This window comes from Pongo abelii, chromosome 16, assembly GCF_028885655.2.
Source record: "Pongo abelii isolate AG06213 chromosome 16, NHGRI_mPonAbe1-v2.0_pri, whole genome shotgun sequence".
NCBI classification, from domain to species: domain Eukaryota; kingdom Metazoa; phylum Chordata; class Mammalia; order Primates; family Hominidae; genus Pongo; species Pongo abelii.
The window spans coordinates 32,328,366-32,355,456 of NC_072001.2; the positions used below are offsets into that span (position 1 = coordinate 32,328,366).

The 27,091-nt window shown below is 57.5% G+C and overlaps 1 protein-coding gene and 1 pseudogene across 2 annotated transcripts in view; one reads left to right on the top strand and one right to left on the bottom strand.

The window, feature by feature from the left end:
• ENTREP2 (endosomal transmembrane epsin interactor 2) overlaps window positions 1-27,091 on the top strand; it is a 492,553-nt gene that overhangs the window by 452,231 nt on the left and 13,231 nt on the right. For both annotated transcript variants that reach the window (XM_024232834.2, XM_054532478.1), the window contains 2 exons: window positions 10,736-10,896; window positions 11,425-11,560. In XM_024232834.2, coding sequence (XP_024088602.2) covers window positions 10,736-10,896; window positions 11,425-11,560 — 297 coding nt within the window. The remainder of the gene's footprint in view (window positions 1-10,735; window positions 10,897-11,424; window positions 11,561-27,091) is intronic.
• On the bottom strand, window positions 25,243-26,132 carry LOC134760188 (uncharacterized; annotated as a pseudogene).

Below are 27,091 nucleotides of genomic sequence, written 5' to 3' on the forward strand. Positions count from 1 at the left end.
TCCGTATACTACATTTTGCTTATTTATCAGTTGATGTTCATATGGGCTGTTTGCCTTCTTGGCTGTTATTAATAATGCTGTTATGAACATCCTTGTACAAGTTTTTGTGTTGACATATGTTTTAATTTATCTTGGGTATATACCTTGGAGGGGAATTGCTGGGTCATAAGGATGATTCTATTTTTGAAGAACTGCAAGGTTGTTTTCCAAAGCAGCTGTGCCATTTTACATTCCCACCGTGAGACCGTGAGGGTTCCAGTTTCTTCACATCCACGCCAACGCTTAGGATCTTTCTTTTAATTATAACCGTCTTAGTGGTGGTGAAGTGGTATTTCATTGTGGTTCTAGTTTCTTCACGTACATGCCAACACTTATGATCTTTCTTTTAATTATAACCATCTTAGTGGTGGTGAAGTGGTATTTCATTGTGGTTCTAGTTTCTTCACGTACATGCCAACACTTACGATCTTTCTTTTAATTATAACCATCTTAGTGGTGGTGAAGTGGTATTTCACTGTGGTTTGGATTTGCATTTCCCTGATAATTAATGATGGTGAACATACTTTCATGCACTTGTGGCTATTTGTATATTTTCCCTACAGAAATGTTTTTCAGACCTTTTGCCTATTTTTAAAATTGGGTTATTTGTCTTTTTATTACTGAGTTGTATAAGTTATTTCTGTATTTCAGGCACAACCCCCTTATCAGATATATAATTTGTAAATTTCTCTCCCACCCTGTGGGTTATCTTTTCACTTGAAGCACAAAAGTTTCAATTTGGATGAAGTTCAATTTTTCTGTTTTTTTCTTTAGTTGTTTGTGCTTCTGGTGTCACATCTAAGAAAGCAGTGCCCAAGAGTTTTATAGTTTTACTGTTAGCTCTTACACTTAGAGTTTTGTGTTTTTGTTTTTTTGGTTTGTTTTTTGTTTTGTTTTGTTTTGTTTTTTTCCCGAGATGGAGTCCTGCTCTGTCACCCACGCTGGAATGTAGTGGTATGATCTTGGCTCACTGCAACCTCCGCCTCCAGGGTTCAAGCAATTCTCCTGCCTCAGCCTCCCGAGTAGCAGAGATTATAGGCGTGTGCCACCACCCCGGCTAATTTTTGTATTTTTAGTAGAGATGCGGTTTCACCATGTTGGCCAGGCTGGTCTCAAACTCCTGACCTTGTGATCCACCCGCCTCAGCTTCCCAAAGTGCTGGGATTACAGGCGTGAGCCACTGCACCCGGCCTACACTTGGGTCTTTAGACCATTTTGAGTTTATTGTTATACACTGTGTGAGGCAGGCTTTGTTCTGTCCAGCTTTGTTCTGTCTCCAACACCATTTGTTGAAAAAATGAATCTTTCCCCATTGAATGGTCTTGGTAACATTAGTCAGAATCAATTCACCATAGATATACGTGTTTATTTCTGGACTCTCAATTCTATTCCATTGACCTATGTCTGTCCTGATGCCAGTGCCACATAGTTTCGATTGCTGTAGCCTCATAGTAAGTTTTGACATTTGGATGTGTGAGCCCTCCAGTTCTGTGGTTTTTCAACATTGTTTTAGATATTCTGTGCCCGTTCATTTCATATGAACTTTAGGATGAGTTTGTCAACTTCTGCAAACAATCCAGCTGGGATTTTGATAAGGATTGAGGTTAATCTGTGGATCAGTTTCAGGAATATTGTCATCTTAACAATAGTAAGCCCTCCAACCTATGGACATGAGGTGCCCTTCCATTCATTTAGATGTTCTTTAATTTCTTTCAGTTATATTCGCGGTTTTCAGTGGGCAAGTTTTGCTTTTTTGTTAAATTTATTCCTGAGTATCTTATTCTTCTTGATGCTATCATAAATGGAATTACTATCTTAATTAAATTTTCAGATCATTCAATGCTAATATATAGAAATACAAATGATTTTTTATATTGATCTCATATCCTGAAACCACGCTGAACTCATTCTGAGCTTTACTGTTGGGTTTTTCTCTGGATTCTTTCTATATGCAAAATCATGTCACCTGCAAATAGAAATCAGTTTACTTCACTCTGGATGTCTTTTATTTTGTCTTCTTGCCTGATTGCCCTGGCTGGAACCTCCACTACAATGTTGAATAGAAGCAGTGAGAGTGGACTTTCTTAGTTTGTGTCTAGGGGAAGCATCCAGTCTGTCACCATTAAGTAGTATGTTAGCTGTGGGTTTTTCATAGATGCTGTTGATCAGATTCAGGAAGTTCCCTTCTATTCGTAGTTTGTTGGTTTTTTTTTTTTGTAGATGGAGTCTCGCTCTGTCGCCCAGGCTGGAGTGCAGTGGTGCGATCTCGGCTCACTGCAAGCTCTTCCTCCCAGGTTCACGCCATTCTCCTGCCTCAGCCTCCTGAGTAGCTGGGACTACAGGCGCCTGCCACCACGCCTGGCTAATTTTTTTGTATGTTTAGTAGAGACGGGGTTTCACCGTGTTAGCCAGGATGGTCTCAATCTCCTGACCTCGTGATCTGCCCGCCTCGGCCTCCCAAAATGCTGGGATTACAGGCGTGAGCCACTGTGTCTAGCCTGTTGGGTCTTTTTTATCAAAAAGAAAATTGGATTTTGTCAAATGCTTTTTCTGCATCTATTGAGATGACCATAGGGTTTTTGTCCTCTGTTCTATTAATATGTTGAATTACACAGATTGATTTTTCTGATGTTAAGCCAACCTTGCATTTGCGAGATAAATCCCACTTGGTTATGATAAGTAATCCTTTTCATATTAATGGAAGAGTCTGGAAGTGTTTCTTCCTCTTCTGTTTGTTGGAGGATTGTTTTGAAGAATTGGTATTAATTATTCATTAAGTTTTTTTTTGAGATGGAGTCTCTCTGTCACTCAAACTGGAGTGCAGTGGCTTGATCTCAGCTGACTGCATCCTCCACCTCCCACGTTCAAGTGATTCTCCTGCCCCAGCCTCCTTAGTAGCTGGGATTATAGGCGTATGCCACCACATCCGGCTAATTTTTTTTTTTTTTGTATTTTTAGTAGAGTTGGGGTTTCACCATGTTGGGCAGGCTGGTCTTGGACTCCTGACCTCAGGTGGTCCAGCCGCCTCAGCCTCCCAAAGTGCTGGGATAACAGGTGTGAGCCACCACACCCGGCTAAATGTTTTTTTTTGTTTGTATTTTTCTGAGACAAGGTCTCACTCTGTTCCCCCAGCTGGAGTGCAGAGGTGCGATCATGGTTCACTGCAGCCTCTACCTCCTGGGCTCAAGCAATCCTCCCACTTCAGCCTCCCAAGTAGCTGAGACTACAGGCACACGTCACCATGCCTGGCTAATTTTTTAATTTTTTTGTAGAGACAGGGTCCCTCTATGATGCCCAGGCTGGTCTCGAACTCGTAGGCTCAAGTGACCCTCTCTCCTTGGGCTCCCCAAGTGCTTGGATGATAGGTATGAGCCACCATGCGTGGCCCTTCTTTAAATATTTGATAGAGTTCACCAGTGAAGCCATCTGAGCCTGCACTTTTCCTCGCGGGTAGTTGTATTATTACTAATTCAATGTCTTGTCACATTTTCTATTCTTCTCAAGTCTGTTTTGGTAGTTTGTGTCTTTCTATGAATTTCTCCACATATACAGGATTTAAGTTAAAGTAAAATGGGTTCAGTATGTATGTATTATGTTTGCATGCGTATGTGTGTGTGAAACGCCCCACTTTAAATAACCTTCTTATTCATTAACCAGGCAACCACTAGTCCCAGAGAAGAAGGTGTCTCTTGGCATCTGTATGTCTTGGTGTTTTGTGCTTTCCTCAGCATGACTTTCTTCTTACCCTGTCATTTCTTTGGAGTGTGTCACTTCCCTCCTCCTCCCGCACCATGGCCAGCTTCTGGGTTTTCCTGCAGTGGTTTAAAGTCATTTAGTTCCAGGCGAAATGTGTTAGAGTGTAAGCTCTTTGGGATGTCCTTTCTATGTCACTCATGCTTAGCCCTTAAATCACAGCATCCCTTCACATCTTCATGACCCCTTTAGATTTAACTTTATAGAAGCTTCACTGCTCAATGCTGTTTCTGTGTTCTTTACCTTCCGCTATGTTGGCCTCTTTGTTCTGAGCGGGTTTTCATTTCTTGCATTCAGTTGTGGCTTTTGTTGTACTAACTCTTCATTTCTGGTGTTTATTTGTATCTGAGACCTTCAAAGTGAGAAGCACTAATTTATAAAGGGAGCATAATTAAGGAGGAAGGTCACTGTGGGCAAGTGTGTATAAGTCCTTCGGCCACCCTTTCCCAATCAACTAATTTCTTTTCTCAGAAAGAACCTGTGGGAAGCCCCCACAGCCACAGCTTCAGCCCCCACGGCCCTTCTCTGGTGCCCTGTTGTGCTGCGCCCTACAGAGGGGTGCTGGGCTGAGGGGATAACAGCCATGCCCTGGCCTCCCACAGGAAGGAGCACCTCTTCCCAATTTGCCCCCAAGGCAGCCCTGCAGCCTGGCAACTCTGCTCCACTGTGCGGGTCTCAGCCCCACTTCCCCAGCCCCTCTCCCTGCACCTCCATGTTAGCAGGAAGGACCCAGGCTGTGATTTCTACTGTGATTGATGTGCTGACAACTTACACAATTGATCAAAATTCCAGCCGTAACCGTTTTTCAGGAAGAGTCCCGGTTTTGTGTTTACTGATCTGTTCACTTCTTTGCTCACTCATTCATTCATTCAGTTAGTCAGCAATTATCTCAGGGGCTTTGCTATGTGTCCAGTGCTGGTGGGAATCTAGGAATAGCAAGAACAAGTCTCCAAAGAACCTGAAACTCCCATCTTATTTCTGTGGATCAGCAATTTGGGATCATTAACTGCCGATGGAACTAACATAATGCATACTTGTATCCATGAGAAGCAAAGCGTTCTGCCTATTGTCAGAACTGATGAAGCTGAGCTACTCTAATATGTGTGGAAATTGTGGCAAAAGACATTCTGATGATACAATGTGGTTGACTGACATCATTTAGCGGAAAAGGTTTTTGATCATTTAAGTGTCTGTAATGTCATTTTTTTTTTGTTTTTAAATGTTATCTCATTCTTCCACTTTTCTGTTACATTGTTTTCTTCTTCACTTACTTCCTTGCCAGCTGCTGCAGCCTCAGGAATATCATCTACTATGACATGTATCTCCATTAGGCATGCGCTTATTAACTTCATCTTTCATTATTGTCATTTAGGTAGCTGTCTGCCCTACAGAGTTGACCTCCTTTAGACAGTGCAGAGGGGCACTGTGCCTTCCATAGCGTGGTAACTGTGGGTTTGCCCATGGAGCTGGTTAAGCAGTGCTGGCTGGTCAGGGACACGACACCACCCCATGGGAGCCACAGCATCACCAAGTTCACCAGTATCTTCTCTCTGCCTCACTCCAGCACTGGCTGCACCTGCTGGAGAGGGCTCTCCGGGGACCCACAGTGACCTTGAGGTCCTTGAGGCCTGGGATCCACAGAATTGTCTCTGGACAGTAGGTGCTACTTATCTATCAGACCAGGAACAACAGGCGGCTACTTCATCCAAATAGCTAATGCAGACAATCATAAAAATGATGTGGACACATAATCGTTTTTCTTTGACGTTAAATATGCTAATGAACATCTGTCCACCAGTCATCTCATTTGGGGCCGTGGTCATCCGTTTGGTTATGGGTCTGTTGTCCTGTCTGGGTGTATTTCTTGCAGAAAGTTCATGGAAATCGCACCATCGATGATTTTCAGATTTAGTTCCTCTAAAGTGGAGCCAGCCAGGGGAAGCCAGCCAGGGGAAACAGACCTTCCCTAGATTTTTATGATTCTTCTCTGCTCTTAGACCTGCCTTGCCTGGACTTGACTTGGCAGCGGTTTCTGCTTGGCTGCCCTCCTTTATCGAGTCTTTCCAAAGCATTCAACTTGGTTTTCACACAAGAGCAGCTCTTCTTGTCTGCATCCCTATTTCCTTATGCAATTACAGTAATAATGAACACAGGCCTCACCCTGTGCAGTAAGGCACCCTGGAGCCCTGGGTGGGCATGGAACCTACCTGGGGGTGGCGGCAGGACCAGGGAGCCGCAGGGCGGGCTATCCCCAGGGTCTGGAGCGCAGAGTGGGAGCTCCAGCTCATCTGCAGGGTTGTCCAGGAGGAAGTTGATTCAGCAAACTTCGGTAGTAACAAGCCTGCTGTTTCTACCAAGTCTAAGGAAGGCAGAGGGAGAGGGCCCTTCCCTGTAATTCTGAGTCTTTCTGGAAAAACTCAGAGGTGTGTGTGCTCCCTTCAGGAGCCAGGATGTGGCGAGGACATTGGTAGAGGGAGCAGGGAGAGTGGGTGCTGGGCAGGAAACCACTGAATATAAAGGGAGGTGAGCAGACCCGGCTGGGACCTGGAGGAACGGGCAGCTCAGAGCTCCACGGTGTTCCTGGAAATCCCTGGCCCTTGTCCACAGACCCCTGACACCTGCCCTGCCCCACCCTGTTCCCAATGGCAGGAGATGGAGGCAAGGGCTGGATGAGCTCATACTGATGATCCAAGCCTTTCTTTCAGCCACACAGCACTGCTATCTGGGTCTGTGTGAGCAATGGTGCTTCTCAGGGAAGGGGACTGAGACTCACAGGATCAGAAATGTGCTCACATCCTGTGGGCCCTCAGTGCCCAGGCAGGGCCCAGAGACAACTGACTTGCGGTATGACTCCCGGTCCCAGGCAGGTTGACCTCTTCACGCTCTCCCTCAGATCCCAGACTCTGGGATGTGTGGATAGACCGAAATGTTCGGGGCTCTGTGTTAAGTAGGCTTTGGGAAGTTGCCCAAGGCCAGGTAGCCTTAGTTCTCATCCTCCATCATTTCCACATGCACCCGGAAGAACAGCGCACACCTGAGTTCGCATCCCCTCTCCCCGGAGCAGACTGAGCAGGGGCTCTTCTCCAGCGGGGTCTCAAATCCTCACTCCTGTTGTGCGGGGACAGCCCTGGGCACTAGTGATGTCCACGTCAGGTGCGTGAGCCCCAGCTGGGCACCAGACACAGGTGTACCTTTGTCACCACATGGATCAGAGAAGGCAGTTACAGATCAGGGCAAGCAGAGCCACCTGGGAAAGGAGTGCCTGTTCACAGCCCCTTTTTTGCCCTCCACCTCCAGGTGCAGAGTTGAGCTTTATACTTGGTAGTCAACATGCAGGTGAGGCTGCAGAGCCTGGAGCTTGGGCGGGGTGGAGGAGGGGTGGCTGCCCACTGGCTTTTCAGGGTCACAGGCATTTCCGGGGTTCCTGAAGGTGACTGGGAGGCGCCAGGTGAAAGGGAGGTGCGGAGCTGGGAAGAGGGAACAATACGTGTTTGATAGTTGGGATTAGAGCAGGTTTGTTCAAAGAGCGGGGAGTTTGGGGGCGCTGGGTTAGGAAGCTGGAAACCAGATGGAGTTCAGTGAGCCAGGATCTCGTTAAAGTCTTTTCAACTGCAGTGACCTCATCAGATTGATTTAAAAACAGCTGTGGTAGCAGGATGGAGACCAAATTACAGAGACAGAAAATCAAGGCAGAGAGGCACACAGGTTAGAAGCTCCTGCGAGGAGGAGGTGGACAGGGGCTGAGTGGAGGTGCTCTGCAAGGAGGCGTCTGCTCGTCTCCTCTGCAGAAGTTTACTGAGTACCCGCTGTGTGAGATTGTGAGACGGATACAGAGGTGGGTAAAATAGATGTGCCCCAGATGGTCAGGAAAAGAAATTGCCCTTAGGATTTCAACACAGTTACGGGGAGCAGGTTACTTGGGTGTGGAAGGCTGAAGGAACAGAAGAGGGTGCTGAGGTTACAGAGAGAGGAATAACTGCGGAGGGCAGCTCTCAGCCCGCAAAGCCGGGGAACTGAAGGGAGGAAGTGGGAAGGCGCAGGAAACTCGCAGCTCCCTGCTCGCCCCGCAGGCCGTCCAGGTGCCCTCTGGCGCCCTCTACAGGCAGATCCCGCCCGCAGCCCGGGCACGGTAGCCTGGGAAGCGTAGTCTGCAGACCTCCAGCCCCACCCTGCAGAGCAGAGGACAGAGCTGGCCACCCTGGGCCGCGAGACACACCCTGACGTAATTAAACACACACTGATGGTGGGGAAGAGAGGGGAGACGTCAAGCGCCACTTGCAGGATTCTCACTGGGGAGGCTGAGGAGTCAAGGTCAAAGGATACCTGGGAAAAGAGTCCAGGAAGGTGGGGCCAACACGCCCCGAAAGGCGACCCGGAGCAGATGCAGCCGCGTCCTTTGACCTTTACATAGCCTCCAGTGTGTGGCAGCCTCTGCTCACTTGCACCTGCGGAGAGGGTCCCTTACAGCTCTGCCCCTCCTCAAATGCTTGTTCTCCTTCCTGGTAGAATGGTGCCTTGAATTGGAAAGTGTTTTGGTGTCTGCATGTCATTAGTTTTGCTTAAGTATGTCATTGATTTTTTTCTAATTTCTGATAGAGACTAATTGAAAATATTTCCTGATTAGACCTGAGGGCATTTGCCCTTGCCCTGCCTCTCAGCTCTGTGCAGCAGGCATCAGGACTGACAGCCTCCAAGGCGGAGGACGACAGACGCACATGCGCCTTTCTCACAGCCAGTGATTTCGCCTGTTTCGGACAATTAAACACAAGCAGCCGTGGGTCGGTCCAGCCAGAGAGGCGAGGAGTGTGCTCTATGTGTTAGAAGGCCCACGGGAGCCATTTTCCTGTGATGTGTTACACCTTTAGACACGGCCACCAGCCTTCCTCCATCAACCTAGAGCATGCTTATTTCACAGTGCTTGACCCCATTCAGAATCGTCACCTCACCCCTACCAGTGCAAAAGTGCTTCATGTCTTGGCCTCTGTCAGCTCCAGCCCACCCTACCCCTGCTGCCAGAAGGCACCTCCTACCACGCAGCTCCAGTCCCCCTGCTCCCCAGCTCCAACACCCTTACCGGCTCCCCAGCCGGTGCCCCAGAATTAAGAATTGACTTTCAGAGCCTTATCTATTTGCTTTTCTTAAACACATCCTTCCCTGGTTCACCTCTTCTGGAGCCTGAGTGTCTCCCTGCGCGCCCACTAGATGAAATCCCACCAATCTTTCAAGACCCGTTCCGATGCCTTCTTCATGAATGCTTTCGGGACCGCAGTCCCCACACAGTGCTTGGAGACCTCATTGTTTTCTAATGGAGCTGTCCTTGCTTGTGTAGGGTGATTCTGGGTCCCTGTCTTCCCCTCAACACACACACACACACGCACGCATAAACACACACATACACATACACGGAGAGACACACATACATACCTATATGCACACATACGTACACATCTACATGCACACACACACATGCACATACACATATGCATACACATACACATGCACATACATACGCATACATACATCCATGCACACACATATATACACAGACACACACATACGCACATCCACATACATACATGCACATACACACATACACATGCACACACACACACATACACACACACACTCACCCTTCCTCTCCTTACCTTACCTCCCCTGCACCAGGAGGGCCCCTGGCCCAGAGCTTTTGCAGCATGGATCTTTTTGCCATGTAGACCCTCACAGGGCATGTCGACTGGAGCTGGAGCAATGTCCCAGGCATCTCACGCCACAGGTGACCTCTGGGCAGCAGAGATGTGAAGGTGGAAAGAAAAGCAGTTGGCTGTTGGTTAGTCCTTCAGAAATGGAAAACTAGGCAGAAACAGGTTTCATTTTTGTTAAAGCGATTTCACCTCACTATTAAAGCAGCATCTCGGTGTTCAAGGTTGGCCAATAGAATGTTCTGGAACTCATGAAGTTGTCTCTTTCCTCAAGGCAGTGTTTTACAAACTGTGTGAAATCCTGAGAGTTGCAAAATATTAATAGATACTGTGTGTCCAAAGGGGCCCATTATGAAATATTTGAGAAATGCTGGGTTAAAATGTTAAACAGCTAAATAAGTATTTCAGCACAGCCCTTCTCAGAGCCTTTAACACACGAATGCACAATGCAGGCCTCCAAGAAGGGAGCATGTGGCATTTCCCACAGATTCACCACAGGAATTCTGGGGTGGGGTGGGGACATTTTGAGGGGAGGGTCTAGTGTTTTCTCATGAACACACTTCGAGAAATGCCGTCTTTTGTTTGTTTGCTTGTTTGTTTTTTCAGACAGAGTCTCACTCTGTTGCCTAGGCTGGAGTGCAATGGCACAATCTTGGCTCACTGCCACCTCCGCCTCCTGGGTTCAAGCAATTCTCCTGCCTCAGCCTCCCAAGTAGCTGGGATTACAGGCATGCACCACTACGCCCAGCTAATTTTTTGTATTTTTAGTAGAGACGGGGTTTCGCCATGTTGACCAAGACTGGTCTCGAACTCCTGACCACAGGTGATCCACCCGCCTCGGCCTCACAAAGTGCTGGGATTACAGGCATGAGCCACCACACCCAGCCGAAGTGCCGTCTTAAACCACAGACGTCAGGCAGCCTTCCGTCTGCAGTCTTTGAGTACTGTCATCAGAGGGGCCAAGTGGAGCGGTAGGGACAGCATGAAAGACTTGCCAGACCGTATGTTTTCTTTAAAAAGAGGCATTCCGTATAACAGCCTGGGCAACAAAGCATTTTGAGACTTCTGAGACGAGGCGTTCCTCCTGGCGCCTTCGTTTGAAAGTGTGTGCTTAGCAGTCATGGCTTGACAGTTGAAATTACAGGCATTCCAAACTGATCATTAAAGCTCGTGTATAATTAGCTTAATGAGACACAAGCCACACAGATGTCCCAGATAACTCTGTGATTGTCTCTGTTTTCCAGTTCCTTCCTCAGAGGTCACATCCTGCCAACCCCACCTGCGTGACTCCTCACGGCACCGTTCTCCACCAGACCCTGGATTTCGACGAGTTCATCCCCCCACTCCCGCCTCCACCCTATTACCCCCCAGAGTACACCTGCACACCGTCTGCTGAGGCCCAGAGGTTGGTCTCCCACGGCTGCCCCCACCTCGAAACCATTGAGATCGGCAGCAGTGTCTGGGAGGTGGGAGTTGCAGTGGTCCTGCAGGCATGGCGGTGAGAACAGAGGAAGGGCAGTGGAAGGAGAGGGTCTTAGACATAGAACATTCCCTGTGGCACCTTTGCAACGCAACCCGAAAGAAACCGGAGGCAGACAGGTGTTGCTGCCTTAAGTTCTCATGACGTGCAAAGCTGTGGTTGCGTTGCAGTCATTCGTGTAACATGTACAGTTTAATGAAAGATGTAATCAGCTGTATGATTATTTGAATTTTAATGGACAGGTCGGTAGAGTTTATTGAAAATGTTGGTGTCGTTCCAGAAAAAAAAAACAAAAGTGTAAATCGCCCAGTGACTGAAGCTTTGATTTCACAATGATGGGAAGTATTAGAAGAGGGGAAGCCCTGGCCGCCCCTGCTCTGGCTGCTTTTAGAGCTGTCAGCACTTCCGCCTCCTTCTTTGGGCAATGACGATGTGATGATTCTGTCTTTTCAGGGGCCTCCACCTGGACTTTGCTCCATCTCCATTCAGCACTTTGTATGACGTGGCCATCAACAGCCCCGGCCTGCTCTATCCTGCTGAGCTGCCCCCTCCGTACGAGGCAGTGGTGGGCCAGCCCCCTGCCAGCCAGGTGAGGCCCGGGGCCCCAGACAAGGCCAGTTCCTGTGGGAATGCTAGGGACACCATCCCGGCCTGCCCTTCGAAGGCACCTCACACCGCACCAGGTCCGAGCTGGCTGTGGGGTGAACACTCATGAGCGCCGTGTGCTGAGGCCCCCGGACACATTCATCTCTCTTGAAGCCTTTCAGCAAACCTGTGGGATGTTGGTCTTATCAGCCCTGTGCTGTAGATGAGGCCACAGGCGCAGAGCGCGGCACCTACAGAGACGCCAGCCCGGGCCTGGGGCACCCAGTGTTGGTGCTTTTCCCCTTAGATCCCCAGTTCCGTTTCTGCAGCCACGAGTCACGGCCCAGGTGCGTCTGAGCTTCGTGCTGGTGGGTGGTCTGGGATCCAGGCAGAAGGACCTGGACAGCTCCTGACCCAAGGGGAGAGCCCCCAGGAGCAGAGCTGGGTCCATGGACCGAGTACCCAGGGCGCCCCAGCCTGTCTTGATCACACACTGCCGTCTCCGCCCTCTGGGGTGGGGAGAAAGCGGCCCTGGATCCCTGGTCCTGTCTGAGGCCAAGAAGCTTCGGGCCAGGGAAGTGCCTCAGCCGCCAGGTCCTTCCGGCCTTCTCTGAGCTGGGCATGCCAGGCACTCCTGCAGCCTCATGGTGCCTGACACGTGACAGGCAGTATGTTCGTGGAGCCTCAGTTTCCTCATGTGTAAAATGGGGATCATAACAGTACCAAGGTTATGGGACGAAATGGGATGTTGTCTGTAATGGAGCCAACAGGACTTGGAACATGGTAAGTTCTGAATTCAGCAAAAGTCAGTCACCCTTTTGGGGTATTGTTTCCTCCTTATCATCGTTGTTGTCATGACTCTATGTGGAATGCTGCTAGCCAGGACAGAGAGATGGGGACATCTGGAAAAGTCACGTGGCCCACAGTGCAAGGGATCCTCCAAGGACCCACCCTCCAAGGAATATGGGGTTATGTAAATAGACCAAATTGACAGCTCACTGGTGTCCCTGAAATACAGGGAGAGAAAGCAAGTGACTGGAAAACATATTTTAGGATATCATCCGTGAACATTTCCCCAATCCTGCTAGAGAGGCCAACAGTCCAATTTAGGAAATGCAGAGAACTCCCGTGACAGGTGGTCAGGGAGGTCCTGGAGGCCTCGGGCCTGGGGCATGGCTGGGGAACACAGCAGTGAGTTGGAGCAGAGGGTATGGGCAGGGGAGACTTGGAGATTCACCAGGGAGGGGCAGGGGTAGGGGCTGAAGCCAATTCTGAGCCCAAGCAACAAGCAGAGGAGAGCAGATGACAGCATGACCAGAAGCATCCAGGCCCACCCAGAACTGCACCTGCTTTGGGCTTTTCAGCAGCCGTGGAGCCCCGGACGGTTATCTCTACCCAGATCACCGGCCAGGCACTGGTACAGGGCATCAGATCAGGCCTGGCCGGCTGCTCGCTGTCTTTGCTGACTCCTGTAAAGACACCCTAGCACAGGGCTCAGACCTTTTGATGTCACCCCCAATGCTCTCCCTGTCACTTTGAGATCCCAAGAGCCCATGTACATGCAAGCCAGGTGGCAATGTTGGTCCCTGTCCTAACCAGTGACCAAGGCAGTACTGACCCTGAGGAGCCTCTGTGGGTGGAGGAGCAGTTTCCATGTTGTCTGATTGAGCTCACAAGCCCTTCTGACAATCACACCCACAAGGACTGGTCACCATTGCAGGCAGGGTGGTCTTAGGACAGGAAGAGATGCGACTTCCCTGTGCCCTGTGGAGTCATATATGGACAGCGCATTCAGACGCTGTAAGGTGCCACGCACCTGGGGAGTCATATATACCACAGGGACCTCCTTCAGGGTGGCTTGTGGTCGGCCAGATCAGCTTCTGGCTGGCCCGTGAGCCCCCAGCGCATCCTCACACAAGCAGACAGTCCCCGAGCAGCCACCCTGAAACGCCTGGAGCAGCTAGGCAGGCTGCAGACAGTGGCCCCCTGAGCGCCGGCCAGGACCCCCTTTTTACTCTGGGTGCTAGAGGCAGATGTGTGGGAGCTGTCTGTGGAGAGGAATCCTTTAGTCAGGAGGCGGGCATGGCCCTGAAATCCCATTCCTGAAGTTGCAGTAATGGAGATGTTCTTAGATGTTTTTTATAAAGCTGAGCTGGGACCTCTGCCTTCCCAATGTTGTTTAGTTTTCCGTTTATGATAAAAATAATTCAAATCAATGTTATCAGTGGAGACAGTTGGCTGTCATAATAGTTGTCATCAGCACTGCGAGGGGAGCCCAGTGCACTGTGGGGCACCTGTCATGATGTCAGGCCCAATTTGGGGGTCCATGGAGGGTCTGGGAGGTCAGGCTGGGTGGGCATCAGGCAGGCGAGGTGCAGGAAGTGGGGCTGGAAGGGCTCCTGAGAGAGGGAGCAGCCTGTGCAAAGGCTCAGAGGGAAGAAGGACAGGCACAGCGTATCCCCCAAACAGAAGGTCGTCCATAAAGAGTCTCGGATGAGTGTGCGTGGGTGGTGACCTGTCTGGGTGTGGTGGGTTGAATTCTGAGTGAGTGTCCACCAGATGACAGGAGCTGTAGTTCATAGTGATCAGAGTTAGCTGCCGCTGTCACTGGAGCCTGGGAAATGGGAGAGAGGGAGCCCCACAGAATGACACCATTGCCGGTGGCAGGAGAAAGGCACCCCCACACACGACAGGCTACAGGGCACTAGGCAGGGCTCCCAGGAGCCTGGATTTGCCAAAAGCAGCAGTTCCGGAAGAAAGCAATGGGCCAGGTGCTGTCCAGAAGCTAACACCCAGGGCCACGTGGCTCACCGTGGAGGGGCTGCTGGTGACCTTGGCAGAGCAGCTTCGGTGGGATAGAGGGCAGGGCTGGACTACGCCAGGTAAAGGAGTGGATGGCACATGCGCAGGGGAGCGCAGGTGTGGCTGTGGTTTTCAGACACCAGTGGGTGCCCCTCTGGGGAACTTGATAATCAAATCCTAATGTCTGGGCCCACCCCCAGGGCTCCTGAGTCAGTAATTGGGGTATTGAAGTTGGGGGTATAAAAGCTTCAGCCCTGCTGCTGCTTCCACTTTGAGAGCAGGAGTAGATCACTCTCCCAGGATGTTCGGTAAAGAGGAGAGAAGATGGGATGGTAGGTAGAGGGGAGTGTGGATCTAGGACCTTGAGGAGGTTACCAGGCAGATGTGGAAGGACCTAGATGGTGGGGATGGCAGGCCCAGGACAGGGCCCTCCGTGAGGGAAGCCCCTGGGAAGGCAGAGGGGAGGCTGACCGAGGGTGCAATGGGAAGCTCCACGCTGTAGCCAGCAGGGGCACCGGGCAGGGCGGCGGGTGGACCCGGAAACCCCTGAAGGCGGCAGGGGTGTGCGGTTCCCCATGGCTGCCTCGTGGCGAGGGGGCAGCTCTGTCCCCTCCACCGCTTCTGCTCAGTGACCGTGCCTGCTGCCATCACAATTCCAGCTCCGCACTGGGACTGGCTCTGAGCCTGCTTCCTGGTTCTCCCTGCCCCTTGGACCCCTCTGTCTCCCGATGACAGGGACCCCTCTGTCTCCCGACGACAGGAACCCCTGTCCAGGGAGCCCAGGCCCTGGCTTCCCAAGGGCCCCGCCTGCTGGAAGTAGCTTCTGGACCTGGGTGTGCCATTCAATGTCTGACCCCACAGCGGCCCCCGGAAGGAATGGGTTCCTGTTGTGTACACAATTTTACTGTTTTCTCTAAAGAATAGAATACATTGGAAGGGATCTGGCTGGTTCTGAAACCAACGCGACACCCTTCTCCAAAACTCTGGGGAATTCTCTCAGTTGAGATTTCTTTCTCAGAACTGCGGTGAGAACAGCTGAAAGGTCAGAGGCTGATCTCGAATTAGCATGTGTTGGCTCGGAGACCTCCAGCTCCCAGCGCTGGCAGGGGCACAGCACGACCGCCTGCAGGGCCTGTCCCTGGGCACCCGTCTGGCAGCAGGGCAGCATCTGATGATGAAGGGGCCGCTAGAGCCCTCGGGCCCACTCTCTTTGACCCCATGGCCTGGGAGCACTTTTCAATTCATGGCCGTGTCTGGGAGTCTGGAAGTCAAAGCAACCCATTACCGTCCACAGAGGGAAGGCCGTACCGCCAGCTGCGCCGCCAGCTGTCCCCTCCCCAGGCAGCAAGGCCCCCCTGACTAGACAGCAAGGAGCGCCCCTTCACAGCACGACCCTGCGCCCCGGGCGAGGCAGGGTCAGTTGCTCTTCCTTGTTAGGACAAATGGCATAGAAAGTGCCCTCAGCACTCCTTTGGATAAAGAGAGGAGGCTGCAGAAGGCGGGCTCTGTGGGGGAGGAGCTGACTCTGGGGCGGGGCAGGGGGTGTGCTGGGGAAGAGGTTTAACACAAGAGGGGGCAGCCTCCACGAGGGTGGGCTCCGTGAGCACTCGCCTGGGTGATGGGCCGTGCACACTTCCTTTCCGGCTTAGGTCAGATGCCATTCTCTTTCCTGTAGTTTGAGGCTGTGCTCTTCAGCTGGTGTTCAAGGAGTGAGTTTCTTTTGATAGCAGGAGAGTGATTGAGAAATTACCAGTTTGATCTTCTTGTCTGGGTGGCAAGCGTATGTTTCAGGGACCACTGGCGACAGTGGTCCTCCACGGGATATAGGACAGAATCCCCCTGTCACAGCACTCTCATATGGAGACCGGACAGAGACGAACTTCTTTGAGGCTTCTGCAGAAGAATCGGGCCTGGTGATCTGGGTGGGCTGGGGTGCGTGTAGAGGGGGAGGTGATAAGGGGGGGCTTGTCGGGGGGCAGGGGTGTGTGAAGGAGGGGGAGGTGATTTGGGGGACTGGGGTGTGTGGAGGGGGAGGTGATTTGGGGGACTGGGGTGTGTGGAGGGGGAGGTGATGTGGAGGGGCTGGAGTGTGTAGAGGGGGAGGCGATGTGGGGGGCCTGGGGTGTGTGGAGGAGGGGGAGGTGATGTGGGGGGCTAGGGTGTGTGGAGGAGGGGGAGGTGATATGGGGGGCTGGGGTGTGTGGAGGGGGAGGTGATGGGGGCTGGGGTGTGTGGAGGAGGGGGAGGTGATGTGGGGGGGGCTGGGGTGTGTGTGGAGGGGGAGGTGATGGGGGCTGGGGTGTGTGGAGGGGAGGTGATTTGGGGGGGCTGGTGTGTGTGGGGGAGGGGGAGGTGATGTGGGGGGCTGGGGTATGTGTGGAGGGGAGGTGATGGGGGCTGGTGTGTGTGGAGGACGAGGAGGTGATGTGGGGGTCTGGGGTGTGTGTGGAGGGGGAGGTGATGGGGGGCTGGGGTGTGTGTGGAGGGGGAGGTGATGGGGGGCTGGGGTGTGTGTGGAGGGGGAGGTGATGGGGGCTGGGGTATGTGCAGGGGAGGTGATTTGGGGCGGCTGGTGTGTGTGGAGGAGGGGGAGGTGATGTGGGGGGCTAGGGTATGTGTGGAGGGGAGGTGATGGGGGCTGGTGTGTGTGGAGGACGGGGAGGTGATGTGGGGGTCTGGGGTGTGTGTGGAGGGGGAGGTGATGGGGGGCTGGGGTGTGTGAAGGAGGGGAGGTGATGGGGGCTGGTGTGTGTGGAGGACGGGGAGGTGATGGGGGGCTGGGGTGTGTGAAGGAGGGGGAGGTGATGGGGGGCTGGGGTGTGTGGAGGGGAGGTGATTTGGGGGGGCTGGGGTGTGTGGAGGAGGGGGAGGTGATGTGGGGGTCTGGGGTGTGTGGAGGGGGAGGTGATGGGGGGCTGGGGTGTGTGAAGGAGGGGGAGGTGATGGGGGGCTGGGGTGTGTGTGGAGGGGAGGTGATGGGGGCTGGTGTGTGTGGAGGACGGGGAGGTGATGTGGGGGTCTGGGGTGTGTGTGGAGGGGGAGGTGATGGGGGGCTGGGGTGTGTGAAGGAGGGGGAGGTGATGGGGGGCTGGGGTGTGTGAAGGAGGGGGAGGTGATGGGGGGCTGGGGTGTGTGTGGAGGGTGAGGTGATGGGGGGCTGGGGTGTGTGAAGGAGGGGGAGGTGATGGGGGGCTGGGGTGTGTGAAGGAGGGGGAGGTGATGGGGGGCTGGGGTGTGTGAAGGAGGGGGAGGTGATGTGGGGGTCTGGGGTGTGTGTGGAGGGGGAGATGATGGGGGGCTGGGGTGTGTGAAGGAGGGGGAGGTGATATGGGGGCTGGGGTGTGTGGAGGACAGGGAGGTGATGGGGGGCTGGGGTGTGTGTGGAGGGGGAGGTGATGGGGGGCTGGGGTGTGTGAAGGAGGGGGAGGTGATATGGGGGCTGGGGTGTGTGGAGGACGGGGAGGTGATGGGGGCTGGGGTGTGTGTGGAGGAGGAGGTGATGGGGGGCTGGGGTGTGTGAAGGAGGGGGAGGTGATATGGGGGCTGGGGTGTGTGAAGGAGGGGGAGGTGATGTGGGGGTCTGGGGTGTGTGTGGAGGGGGAGGTGATGGAGGGCTGGGGTGTGTGTGGAGGGGGAGGTGATGGGGGCTGGGGTGTGTGTGGAGGGGGAGGTGATGGGGGGCTGGGGTGTGTGTGGAGGGGGAGGTGATGGGGGGCTGGGGTGTGTGTGGAGGGGGAGGTGATGGGGGGCTGGGGTGTGTGAAGGAGGGGGAGGTGATATGGAGGCTGGGGTGTGTGGAGGACGGGGAGGTGATGGGGGGCTGGGGTGTGTGTGGAGGGGGAGGTGATGGGGGGCTGGGGTGTGTGAAGGAGGGGGAGGTGATATGGGGGCTGGGGTGTGTGGAGGACGGGGAGGTGATGGGGGCTGGGGTGTGTGTGGAGGGGGAGGTGATGGGGGGCTGGGGTGTGTGAAGGAGGGGGAGGTGATATGGGGGCTGGGGTGTGTGAAGGAGGGGGAGGTGATGTGGGGGTCTGGGGTGTGTGTGGAGGGGGAGGTGATGGAGGGCTGGGGTGTGTGTGGAGGGGGAGGTGATGGGGGCTGGGGTGTGTGTGGAGGGGGAGGTGATGGGGGGCTGGGGTGTGTGTGGAGGGGGAGGTGATGGGGGGCTGGGGTGTGTGTGGAGAGGGAGGTGATGGGGGGCTGGGGTGTGTGAAGGAGGGGGAGGTGATGGGGGCTGGGGTGTGTGTGGAGGGGGAGGTCATGGGGGGCTGGGGTGTGTGTGGAGGGGGAGGTGATGGGGGGCTGGGGTGTGTGTGGAGGGGGAGGTGATGGGGGGCTGGGGTGTGTGGAGGGGAGGTGATGGGGGGCTGGGGTGTGTGAAGGAGGGGGAGGTGATGGGGGGCTGGGGTGTGTGAAGGAGGGGGAGGTGATGGGGGGCTGGGGTGTGTGAAGGAGGGGGAGGTGATGTGGGGGTCTGGGGTGTGTGTGGAGGGGGAGGTGATGGGGGGCTGGGGTGTGTGTGGAGGGGGAGGTGATGGAGGGCTGGGGTGTGTGTGGAGGGGGAGGTGATGGGGGGCTGGGGTGTGTGTGGAGGGGGAGGTGATGGGGGGCTGGGGTGTGGAGGGGGAGGTGATGGGGGGCTGGGGTGTGTGTGGAGGGGAGGTGATGGGGGGCTGGGGTGTGTGTGGAGGGGGAGGTGATGGGGGGCTGGGGTGTGTGTGGAGGGGGAGGTGATGGGGGGCTGGGGTGTGTGTGGAGGGGGAGGTGATGGGGGGCTGGGGTGTGTGTGGAGGGGGAGGTGATGGGGGGCTGGGGTGTGTGAAGGAGGGGGAGGTGATGGGGGGCTGGGGTGTGTGAAGGAGGGGAGGTGATGGGGGGCTGGGGTGTGTGAAGGAGGGGGAGGTGATGGGGGGCTGGGGTGTGTGAAGGAGGGGAGGTGATGGGGGGCTGGGGTGTGTGAAGGAGGGGAGGTGATGGGGGTCTGGGGTGTGTGAAGGAGGGGAGGTGATGGGGGGCTGGGGTGTGTGAAGGAGGGGGAGGTGATGGGGGGCTGGGGTGTGTGTGGAGGGGGAGGTGATGGGGGGCTGGGGTGTGTGTGGAGGGGGAGGTGATGGGGGGCTGGGGTGTGTGTGTGGAGGGGGAGGTGATGTGGAGGTCTGGGGTGTGTGAAGGAGGAGGAGGTGATGGGGGGCTGGGGTGTGTGGAGGGGAGGTGATGGGGGCTGGTGTGTGTGGAGGACGAGGAGGTGATGTGGAGGTCTGGGGTGTGTGTGGAGGGGAGGTGATGGGGGCTGGTGTGTGTGGAGGACGAGGAGGTGATGTGGAGGTCTGGGGTGTGTGAAGGAGGGGAGGTGATGGAGGGCTGGGGTGTGTGAAGGAGGAGGAGGTGATGGGGGCTGGGGTGTGTTTGGAGGGGGAGGTGATGGGGGCTGGGGTGTGTGAAGGAGGGGGAGGTGATGGGGGCTGGGGTGTGTGTGGAGGGGGAGGTGATGGGGGCTGGGGTGTGTGAAGGAGGGGGAGGTGATGGGGGCTGGGGTGTGTGTGGAGGGGAGGTGATGGGGGGCTGGGGTGTGTGTGGAGGGGGAGGTGATGGGTGGCTGGGGTGTGTGAAGGAGGGGGAGGTGATGGGGGGCTGGGGTGTGTGAAGGAGGGGGAGGTGATGGGCTGGGGTGTGTGAAGGAGGGGAGGTGATGGGGGGCTGGGGTGTGTGAAGGAGGGGAGGTGATGGGGGGCTGGGGTGTGTGAAGGAGGGGGAGGTGATGGGGGGCTGGGGTGTGTGAAGGAGGGGGAGGTGATGGGGGGCTGGGGTGTGTGAAGGAGGGGGAGGTGATGGGGGGCTGGGGTGTCTGTGGAGGGGAGGTGATGGGGGGCTGGGGTGTGTGTGGAGGGGAGGTGATGGGAGGCTGGGGTGTGTGAAGGAGGGGGAGGTGATGGGGGGCTGGGGTGTGTGAAGGAGGGGGAGGTGATGGGGGGCTGGGGTGTGTGAAGGAGGGGGAGGTGATGGGGGGCTGGGGTGTGTGAAGGAGGAGGAGGTGATGGGGGGCTGGGGTGTGTGTGGAGGGGAGGTGATGGGGGGCTGGGGTGTGTGAAGGAGGGGGAGGTGATAGGGGGCTGGGGTGTGTGAAGGAGGGGGAGGTGATGGGGGGCTGGGGTGTGTTTGGAGGGGAGGTGATGGGGGGCTGGGGTGTGTGAAGGAGGGGGAGGTGATGGGGGGCTGGGGTGTGTGAAGGAGGGGGAGGTGATGGGGGGCTGGGGTGTGTGTGGAGGGGAGGTGATGGGGGGCTGGGGTGTGTGAAGGAGGGGGAGGTGATGGGGGGCTGGGGTGTGTGAAGGAGGGGGAGGTGATGGGGGCTGGGGTGTGTGTGGAGGGGAGGTGATGGGGGGCTGGGGTGTGTGAAGGAGGGGGAGGTGATGGGGGCTGGGGTGTGTGAAGGAGGGGGAGGTGATGGGGGGCTGGGGTGTGTGAAGGAGGGGGAGGTGATGGGGGGCTGGGGTGTGTGAAGGAGGGGGAGGTGATGGGGGGCTGGGGTGTGTGAAGGAGGGGGAGGTGATGGGGGCTGGGGTGTGTGAAGGAGGGGGAGGTGATGGGGGGCTGGGGTGTGTCAAGGAGGGGGAGGTGATGGGGGGCTGGGGTGTGTGAAGGAGGGGGAGGTGATGGGGGGCTGGGGTGTGTGTGGAGGGGAGGTGATGGGGGGCTGGGGTGTGTGAAGGAGGGGGAGGTGATGGGGGGCTGGGGTGTGTGAAGGAGGGGGAGGTGATGGGGGCCTGGGGTGTGTGTGGAGGGGAGGTGATGGGGGGCTGGGGTGTGTGAAGGAGGGGGAGGTGATGGGGGGCTGGGGTGTGTGAAGGAGGGGGAGGTGATGGGGGGCTGGGGTGTGTGAAGGAGGGGGAGGTGATGGGGGGCTGGGGTGTGTGAAGGAGGGGGAGGTGATGGGGGCTGGGGTGTGTGTGGAGGGGAGGTGATGGGGGGCTGGGGTGTGTGAAGGAGGGGGAGGTGATGGGGGGCTGGGGTGTGTGAAGGAGGGGGAGGTGATGGGGGGCTGGGGTGTGTGAAGGAGGGGGAGGTGATGGGGGGCTGGGGTGTGTGAAGGAGGGGGAGGTGATGGGGGCTGGGGTGTGTGAAGGAGGGGGAGGTGATGGGGGCTGGGGTGTGTGAAGGAGCGGGAGGTGATGGGGGGCTGGGGTGTGTGTGGAGGGGAGGTGATGGGGGGCTGGGGTGTGTGTGTGGAGGGGGAGGTGATGTGGAGGTCTGGGGTGTGTGAAGGAGGGGGAGGTGATGGGGGCTGGGGTGTGTGAAGGAGGGGGAGGTGATGGGGGGCTGGGGTGTGTGAAGGAGGGGGAGGTGATGGGGGGCTGGGGTGTGTGAAGGAGGGGGAGGTGATGGGGGGCTGGGGTGTGTGAAGGAGGGGGAGGTGATGGGGGGCTGGGGTGTGTGAAGGGGGAGGTGATGTGGAGGTCTGGGGTGTGTGAAGGAGGGGGAGGTGATGGGGGCTGGGGTGTGTGAAGGAGGGGGAGGTGATGAGGGGCTGGGGTGTGTGAAGGAGGGGGTAGTGATGGGGGGCTGGGGTGTGTGAAGGAGGGGGAGGTGATGGGGGGCTGGGGTGTGTGAAGGAGGGAGAGGTGATGGGGGCTGGGGTGTGTGAAGGAGGGGGAGGTGATGGGGGGCTGGGGTGTGTGAAGGAGGGGGAGGTGATGGGGGGCTGGGGTGTGTGAAGGAGGGGGAGGTGATGGGGGGCTGGGGTGTGTGAAGGAGGGGGAGGTGATGGGGGGCTGGGGTGTGTGAAGGAGGGGGAGGTGATGGGGGGCTGGGGTGTGTGAAGGAGGGGGAGGTGATGGGGGCTGGGGTGTGTGAAGGAGGGGGAGGTGATGGGGGGCTGGGGTGTGTGAAGGAGGGGGAGGTGATGGGGGGCTGGGGTGTGTGAAGGAGGGGGAGGTGATGGGGGGCTGGGGTGTGTGAAGGAGGGGGAGGTGATGGGGGGCTGGGGTGTGTGAAGGAGGGGGAGGTGATGGGGGCTGGGGTGTGTGAAGGAGGGGGAGGTGATGGGGGCTGGGGTGTGTGAAGGAGGGGGAGGTGATGGGCTGGGGTGTGTGAAGGAGGGGGAGGTGATGGGGGGCTGGGGTGTGTGAAGGAAGGGGAGGTGATGGGGGGCTGGGGTGTGTGAAGGAGGGGGAGGTGATGGGGGCTGGGGTGTGTGAAGGAGGGGGAGGTGATGGGGGCTGGGGTGTGTGAAGGAGGGGGAGGTGATGGGCTGGGGTGTGTGAAGGAGGGGGAGGTGATGGGGGCTGGGGTGTGTGAAGGAGGGGGAGGTGATGGGGGCTGGGGTGTGTGTGGAGGGGGAGGTGATGGGGGACTGGGGTGTGTGAAGGAGGGGGAGGTGATGGGGGCTGGGGTGTGTGAAGGAGGGGGAGGTGATGGGCTGGGGTGTGTGAAGGAGGGGGAGGTGATGGGGGCTGGGGTGTGTGAAGGAGGGGGAGGTGATGGGGGCTGGGGTGTGTGAAGGAGGGGGAGGTGATGGGGGCTGGGGTGTGTGAAGGAGGGGGAGGTGATGGGGGCTGGGGTGTGTGAAGGAGGGGGAGGTGATGGGGGACTGGGGTGTGTGAAGGAGGGGGAGGTGATGGGGGACTGGGGTGTGTGAAGGAGGGGGAGGTGATGGGGGCTGGGGTGTGTGAAGGAGGGGGAGGTGATGGGCTGGGGTGTGTGAAGGAGGGGGAGGTGATGGGGGCTGGGGTGTGTGAAGGAGGGGGAGGTGATGGGGGCTGGGGTGTGTGAAGGAGGGGGAGGTGATGGGGGCTGGGGTGTGTGAAGGAGGGGGAGGTGATGGGCTGGGGTGTGTGAAGGAGGGGGAGGTGATGGGGGCTGGGGTGTGTGAAGGAGGGGGAGGTGATGGGGGCTGGGGTGTGTGAAGGAGGGGAGGTGATGGGCTGGGGTGTGTGTGGAGGGGGAGGTGATGGGGGACTGGGGTGTGTGAAGGAGGGGGAGGTGATGGGGGCTGGGGTGTGTGAAGGAGGGGGAGGTGATGGGCTGGGGTGTGTGAAGGAGGGGGAGGTGATGGGGGCTGGGGTGTGTGAAGGAGGGGGAGGTGATGGGGGCTGGGGTCTGTGAAGGAGGGGGAGGTGATGGGGGCTGGGGTGTGTGAAGGAGGGGGAGGTGATGGGCTGGGGTGTGTGAAGGAGGGGGAGGTGATGGGGGCTGGGGTGTGTGAAGGAGGGGGAGGTGATGGGGGCTGGGGTGTGTGTGGAGGGGGAGGTGATGGGGGACTGGGGTGTGTGAAGGAGGGGGAGGTGATGGGGGCTGGGGTGTGTGAAGGAGGGGGAGGTGATGGGCTGGGGTGTGTGAAGGAGGGGGAGGTGATGGGGGCTGGGGTGTGTGAAGGAGGGGGAGGTGATGGGGGCTGGGGTGTGTGAAGGAGGGGGAGGTGATGGGGGCTGGGGTGTGTGAAGGAGGGGGAGGTGATGGGCTGGGGTGTGTGAAGGAGGGGGAGGTGATGGGGGCTGGGGTGTGTGAAGGAGGGGGAGGTGATGGGGGACTGGGGTGTGTGTGGAGGGGGAGGTGATGGGGGACTGGGGTGTGTGAAGGAGGGGGAGGTGATGGGGGACTGGGGTGTGTGAAGGAGGGGGAGGTGATGGGCTGGGGTGTGTGAAGGAGGGGGAGGTGATGGGGGCTGGGGTGTGTGAAGGAGGGGGAGGTGATGGGGGCTGGGGTGTGTGAAGGAGGGGGAGGTGATGGGGGCTGGGGTGTGTGAAGGAGGGGGAGGTGATGGGGGCTGGGGTGTGTGAAGGAGGGGGAGGTGATGGGGGCTGGGGTGTGTGTGGAGGGGGAGGTGATGGGGGACTGGGGTGTGTGAAGGAGGGGGAGGTGATGGGGGCTGGGGTGTGTGAAGGAGGGGGAGGTGATGGGCTGGGGTGTGTGAAGGAGGGGGAGGTGATGGGGGCTGGGGTGTGTGAAGGAGGGGGAGGTGATGGGGGCTGGGGTGTGTGAAGGAGGGGGAGGTGATGGGGGCTGGGGTGTGTGAAGGAGGGGGAGGTGATGGGCTGGGGTGTGTGAAGGAGGGGGAGGTGATGGGGGCTGGGGTGTGTGAAGGAGGGGGAGGTGATGGGGGCTGGGGTGTGTGAAGGAGGGGAGGTGATGGGCTGGGGTGTGTGTGGAGGGGGAGGTGATGGGGGACTGGGGTGTGTGAAGGAGGGGGAGGTGATGGGGGCTGGGGTGTGTGAAGGAGGGGGAAGTGATGGGCTGGGGTGTGTGAAGGAGGGGGAGGTGATGGGGACTGGGGTGTGTGAAGGAGGGGGAGGTGATGGGGGCTGGGGTGTGTGAAGGAGGGGGAGGTGATGGGGGCTGGGGTGTGTGAAGGAGGGGGAGGTGATGGGGGCTGGGGTGTGTGAAGGAGGGGGAGGTGATGGGGGCTGGGGTGTGTGAAGGAGGGGGAGGTGATGGGCTGGGGTGTGTGAAGGAGGGGGAGGTGATGGGGGCTGGGGTGTGTGAAGGAGGGGGAGGTGATGGGCTGGGGTGTGTGAAGGAGGGGGAGGTGATGGGGGCTGGGGTGTGTGAAGGAGGGGGAGGTGATGGGGGCTGGGGTGTGTGAAGGAGGGGGAGGTGATGGGGGCTGGGGTGTGTGTGGAGGGGGAGGTGATGGGGGACTGGGGTGTGTGAAGGAGGGGGAGGTGATGGGGGCTGGGGTGTGTGAAGGAGGGGGAGGTGATGGGCTGGGGTGTGTGAAGGAGGGGGAGGTGATGGGGGCTGGGGTGTGTGAAGGAGGGGGAGGTGATGGGGGCTGGGGTGTGTGAAGGAGGGGGAGGTGATGGGGGCTGGGGTGTGTGAAGGAGGGGGAGGTGATGGGCTGGGGTGTGTGAAGGAGGGGGAGGTGATGGGGGCTGGGGTGTGTGAAGGAGGGGGAGGTGATGGGGGCTGGGGTGTGTGTGGAGGGGGAGGTGATGGGGGACTGGGGTGTGTGAAGGAGGGGGAGGTGATGGGGGCTGGGGTGTGTGAAGGAGGGGGAGGTGATGGGCTGGGGTGTGTGAAGGAGGGGGAGGTGATGGGGGCTGGGGTGTGTGAAGGAGGGGGAGGTGATGGGGGCTGGGGTGTGTGAAGGAGGGGGAGGTGATGGGGGCTGGGGTGTGTGAAGGAGGGGGAGGTGATGGGCTGGGGTGTGTGAAGGAGGGGGAGGTGATGGGGGACTGGGGTGTGTGTGGAGGGGGAGGTGATGGGGGACTGGGGTGTGTGAAGGAGGGGGAGGTGATGGGGGACTGGGGTGTGTGAAGGAGGGGGAGGTGATGGGCTGGGGTGTGTGAAGGAGGGGGAGGTGATGGGGGCTGGGGTGTGTGAAGGAGGGGGAGGTGATGGGGGCTGGGGTGTGTGAAGGAGGGGGAGGTGATGGGGGCTGGGGTGTGTGAAGGAGGGGGAGGTGATGGGGGCTGGGGTGTGTGAAGGAGGGGGAGTTGATGGGGGCTGGGGTGTGTGTGGAGGGGGAGGTGATGGGGGACTGGGGTGTGTGAAGGAGGGGGAGGTGATGGGGGCTGGGGTGTGTGAAGGAGGGGGAGGTGATGGGCTGGGGTGTGTGAAGGAGGGGGAGGTGATGGGGGCTGGGGTGTGTGAAGGAGGGGGAGGTGATGGGGGCTGGGGTGTGTGAAGGAGGGGGAGGTGATGGGGGCTGGGGTGTGTGAAGGAGGGGGAGGTGATGGGCTGGGGTGTGTGAAGGAGGGGGAGGTGATGGGGGCTGGGGTGTGTGAAGGAGGGGGAGGTGATGGGGGCTGGGGTGTGTGAAGGAGGGGAGGTGATGGGCTGGGGTGTGTGTGGAGGGGGAGGTGATGGGGGACTGGGGTGTGTGAAGGAGGGGGAGGTGATGGGGGCTGGGGTGTGTGAAGGAGGGGGAAGTGATGGGCTGGGGTGTGTGAAGGAGGGGGAGGTGATGGGGACTGGGGTGTGTGAAGGAGGGGGAGGTGATGGGGGCTGGGGTGTGTGAAGGAGGGGGAGGTGATGGGGGCTGGGGTGTGTGAAGGAGGGGGAGGTGATGGGGGCTGGGGTGTGTGAAGGAGGGGGAGGTGATGGGGGCTGGGGTGTGTGAAGGAGGGGGAGGTGATGGGCTGGGGTGTGTGAAGGAGGGGGAGGTGATGGGGGCTGGGGTGTGTGAAGGAGGGGGAGGTGATGGGCTGGGGTGTGTGAAGGAGGGGGAGGTGATGGGGGCTGGGGTGTGTGAAGGAGGGGGAGGTGATGGGGGCTGGGGTGTGTGAAGGAGGGGGAGGTGATGGGGGCTGGGGTGTGTGTGGAGGGGGAGGTGATGGGGGACTGGGGTGTGTGAAGGAGGGGGAGGTGATGGGGGCTGGGGTGTGTGAAGGAGGGGGAGGTGATGGGCTGGGGTGTGTGAAGGAGGGGGAGGTGATGGGGGCTGGGGTGTGTGAAGGAGGGGGAGGTGATGGGGGCTGGGGTGTGTGAAGGAGGGGGAGGTGATGGGGGCTGGGGTGTGTGAAGGAGGGGGAGGTGATGGGCTGGGGTGTGTGAAGGAGGGGGAGGTGATGGGGGCTGGGGTGTGTGAAGGAGGGGGAGGTGATGGGGGCTGGGGTGTGTGTGGAGGGGGAGGTGATGGGGGACTGGGGTGTGTGAAGGAGGGGGAGGTGATGGGGGCTGGGGTGTGTGAAGGAGGGGGAGGTGATGGGCTGGGGTGTGTGAAGGAGGGGGAGGTGATGGGGGCTGGGGTGTGTGAAGGAGGGGGAGGTGATGGGGGCTGGGGTGTGTGAAGGAG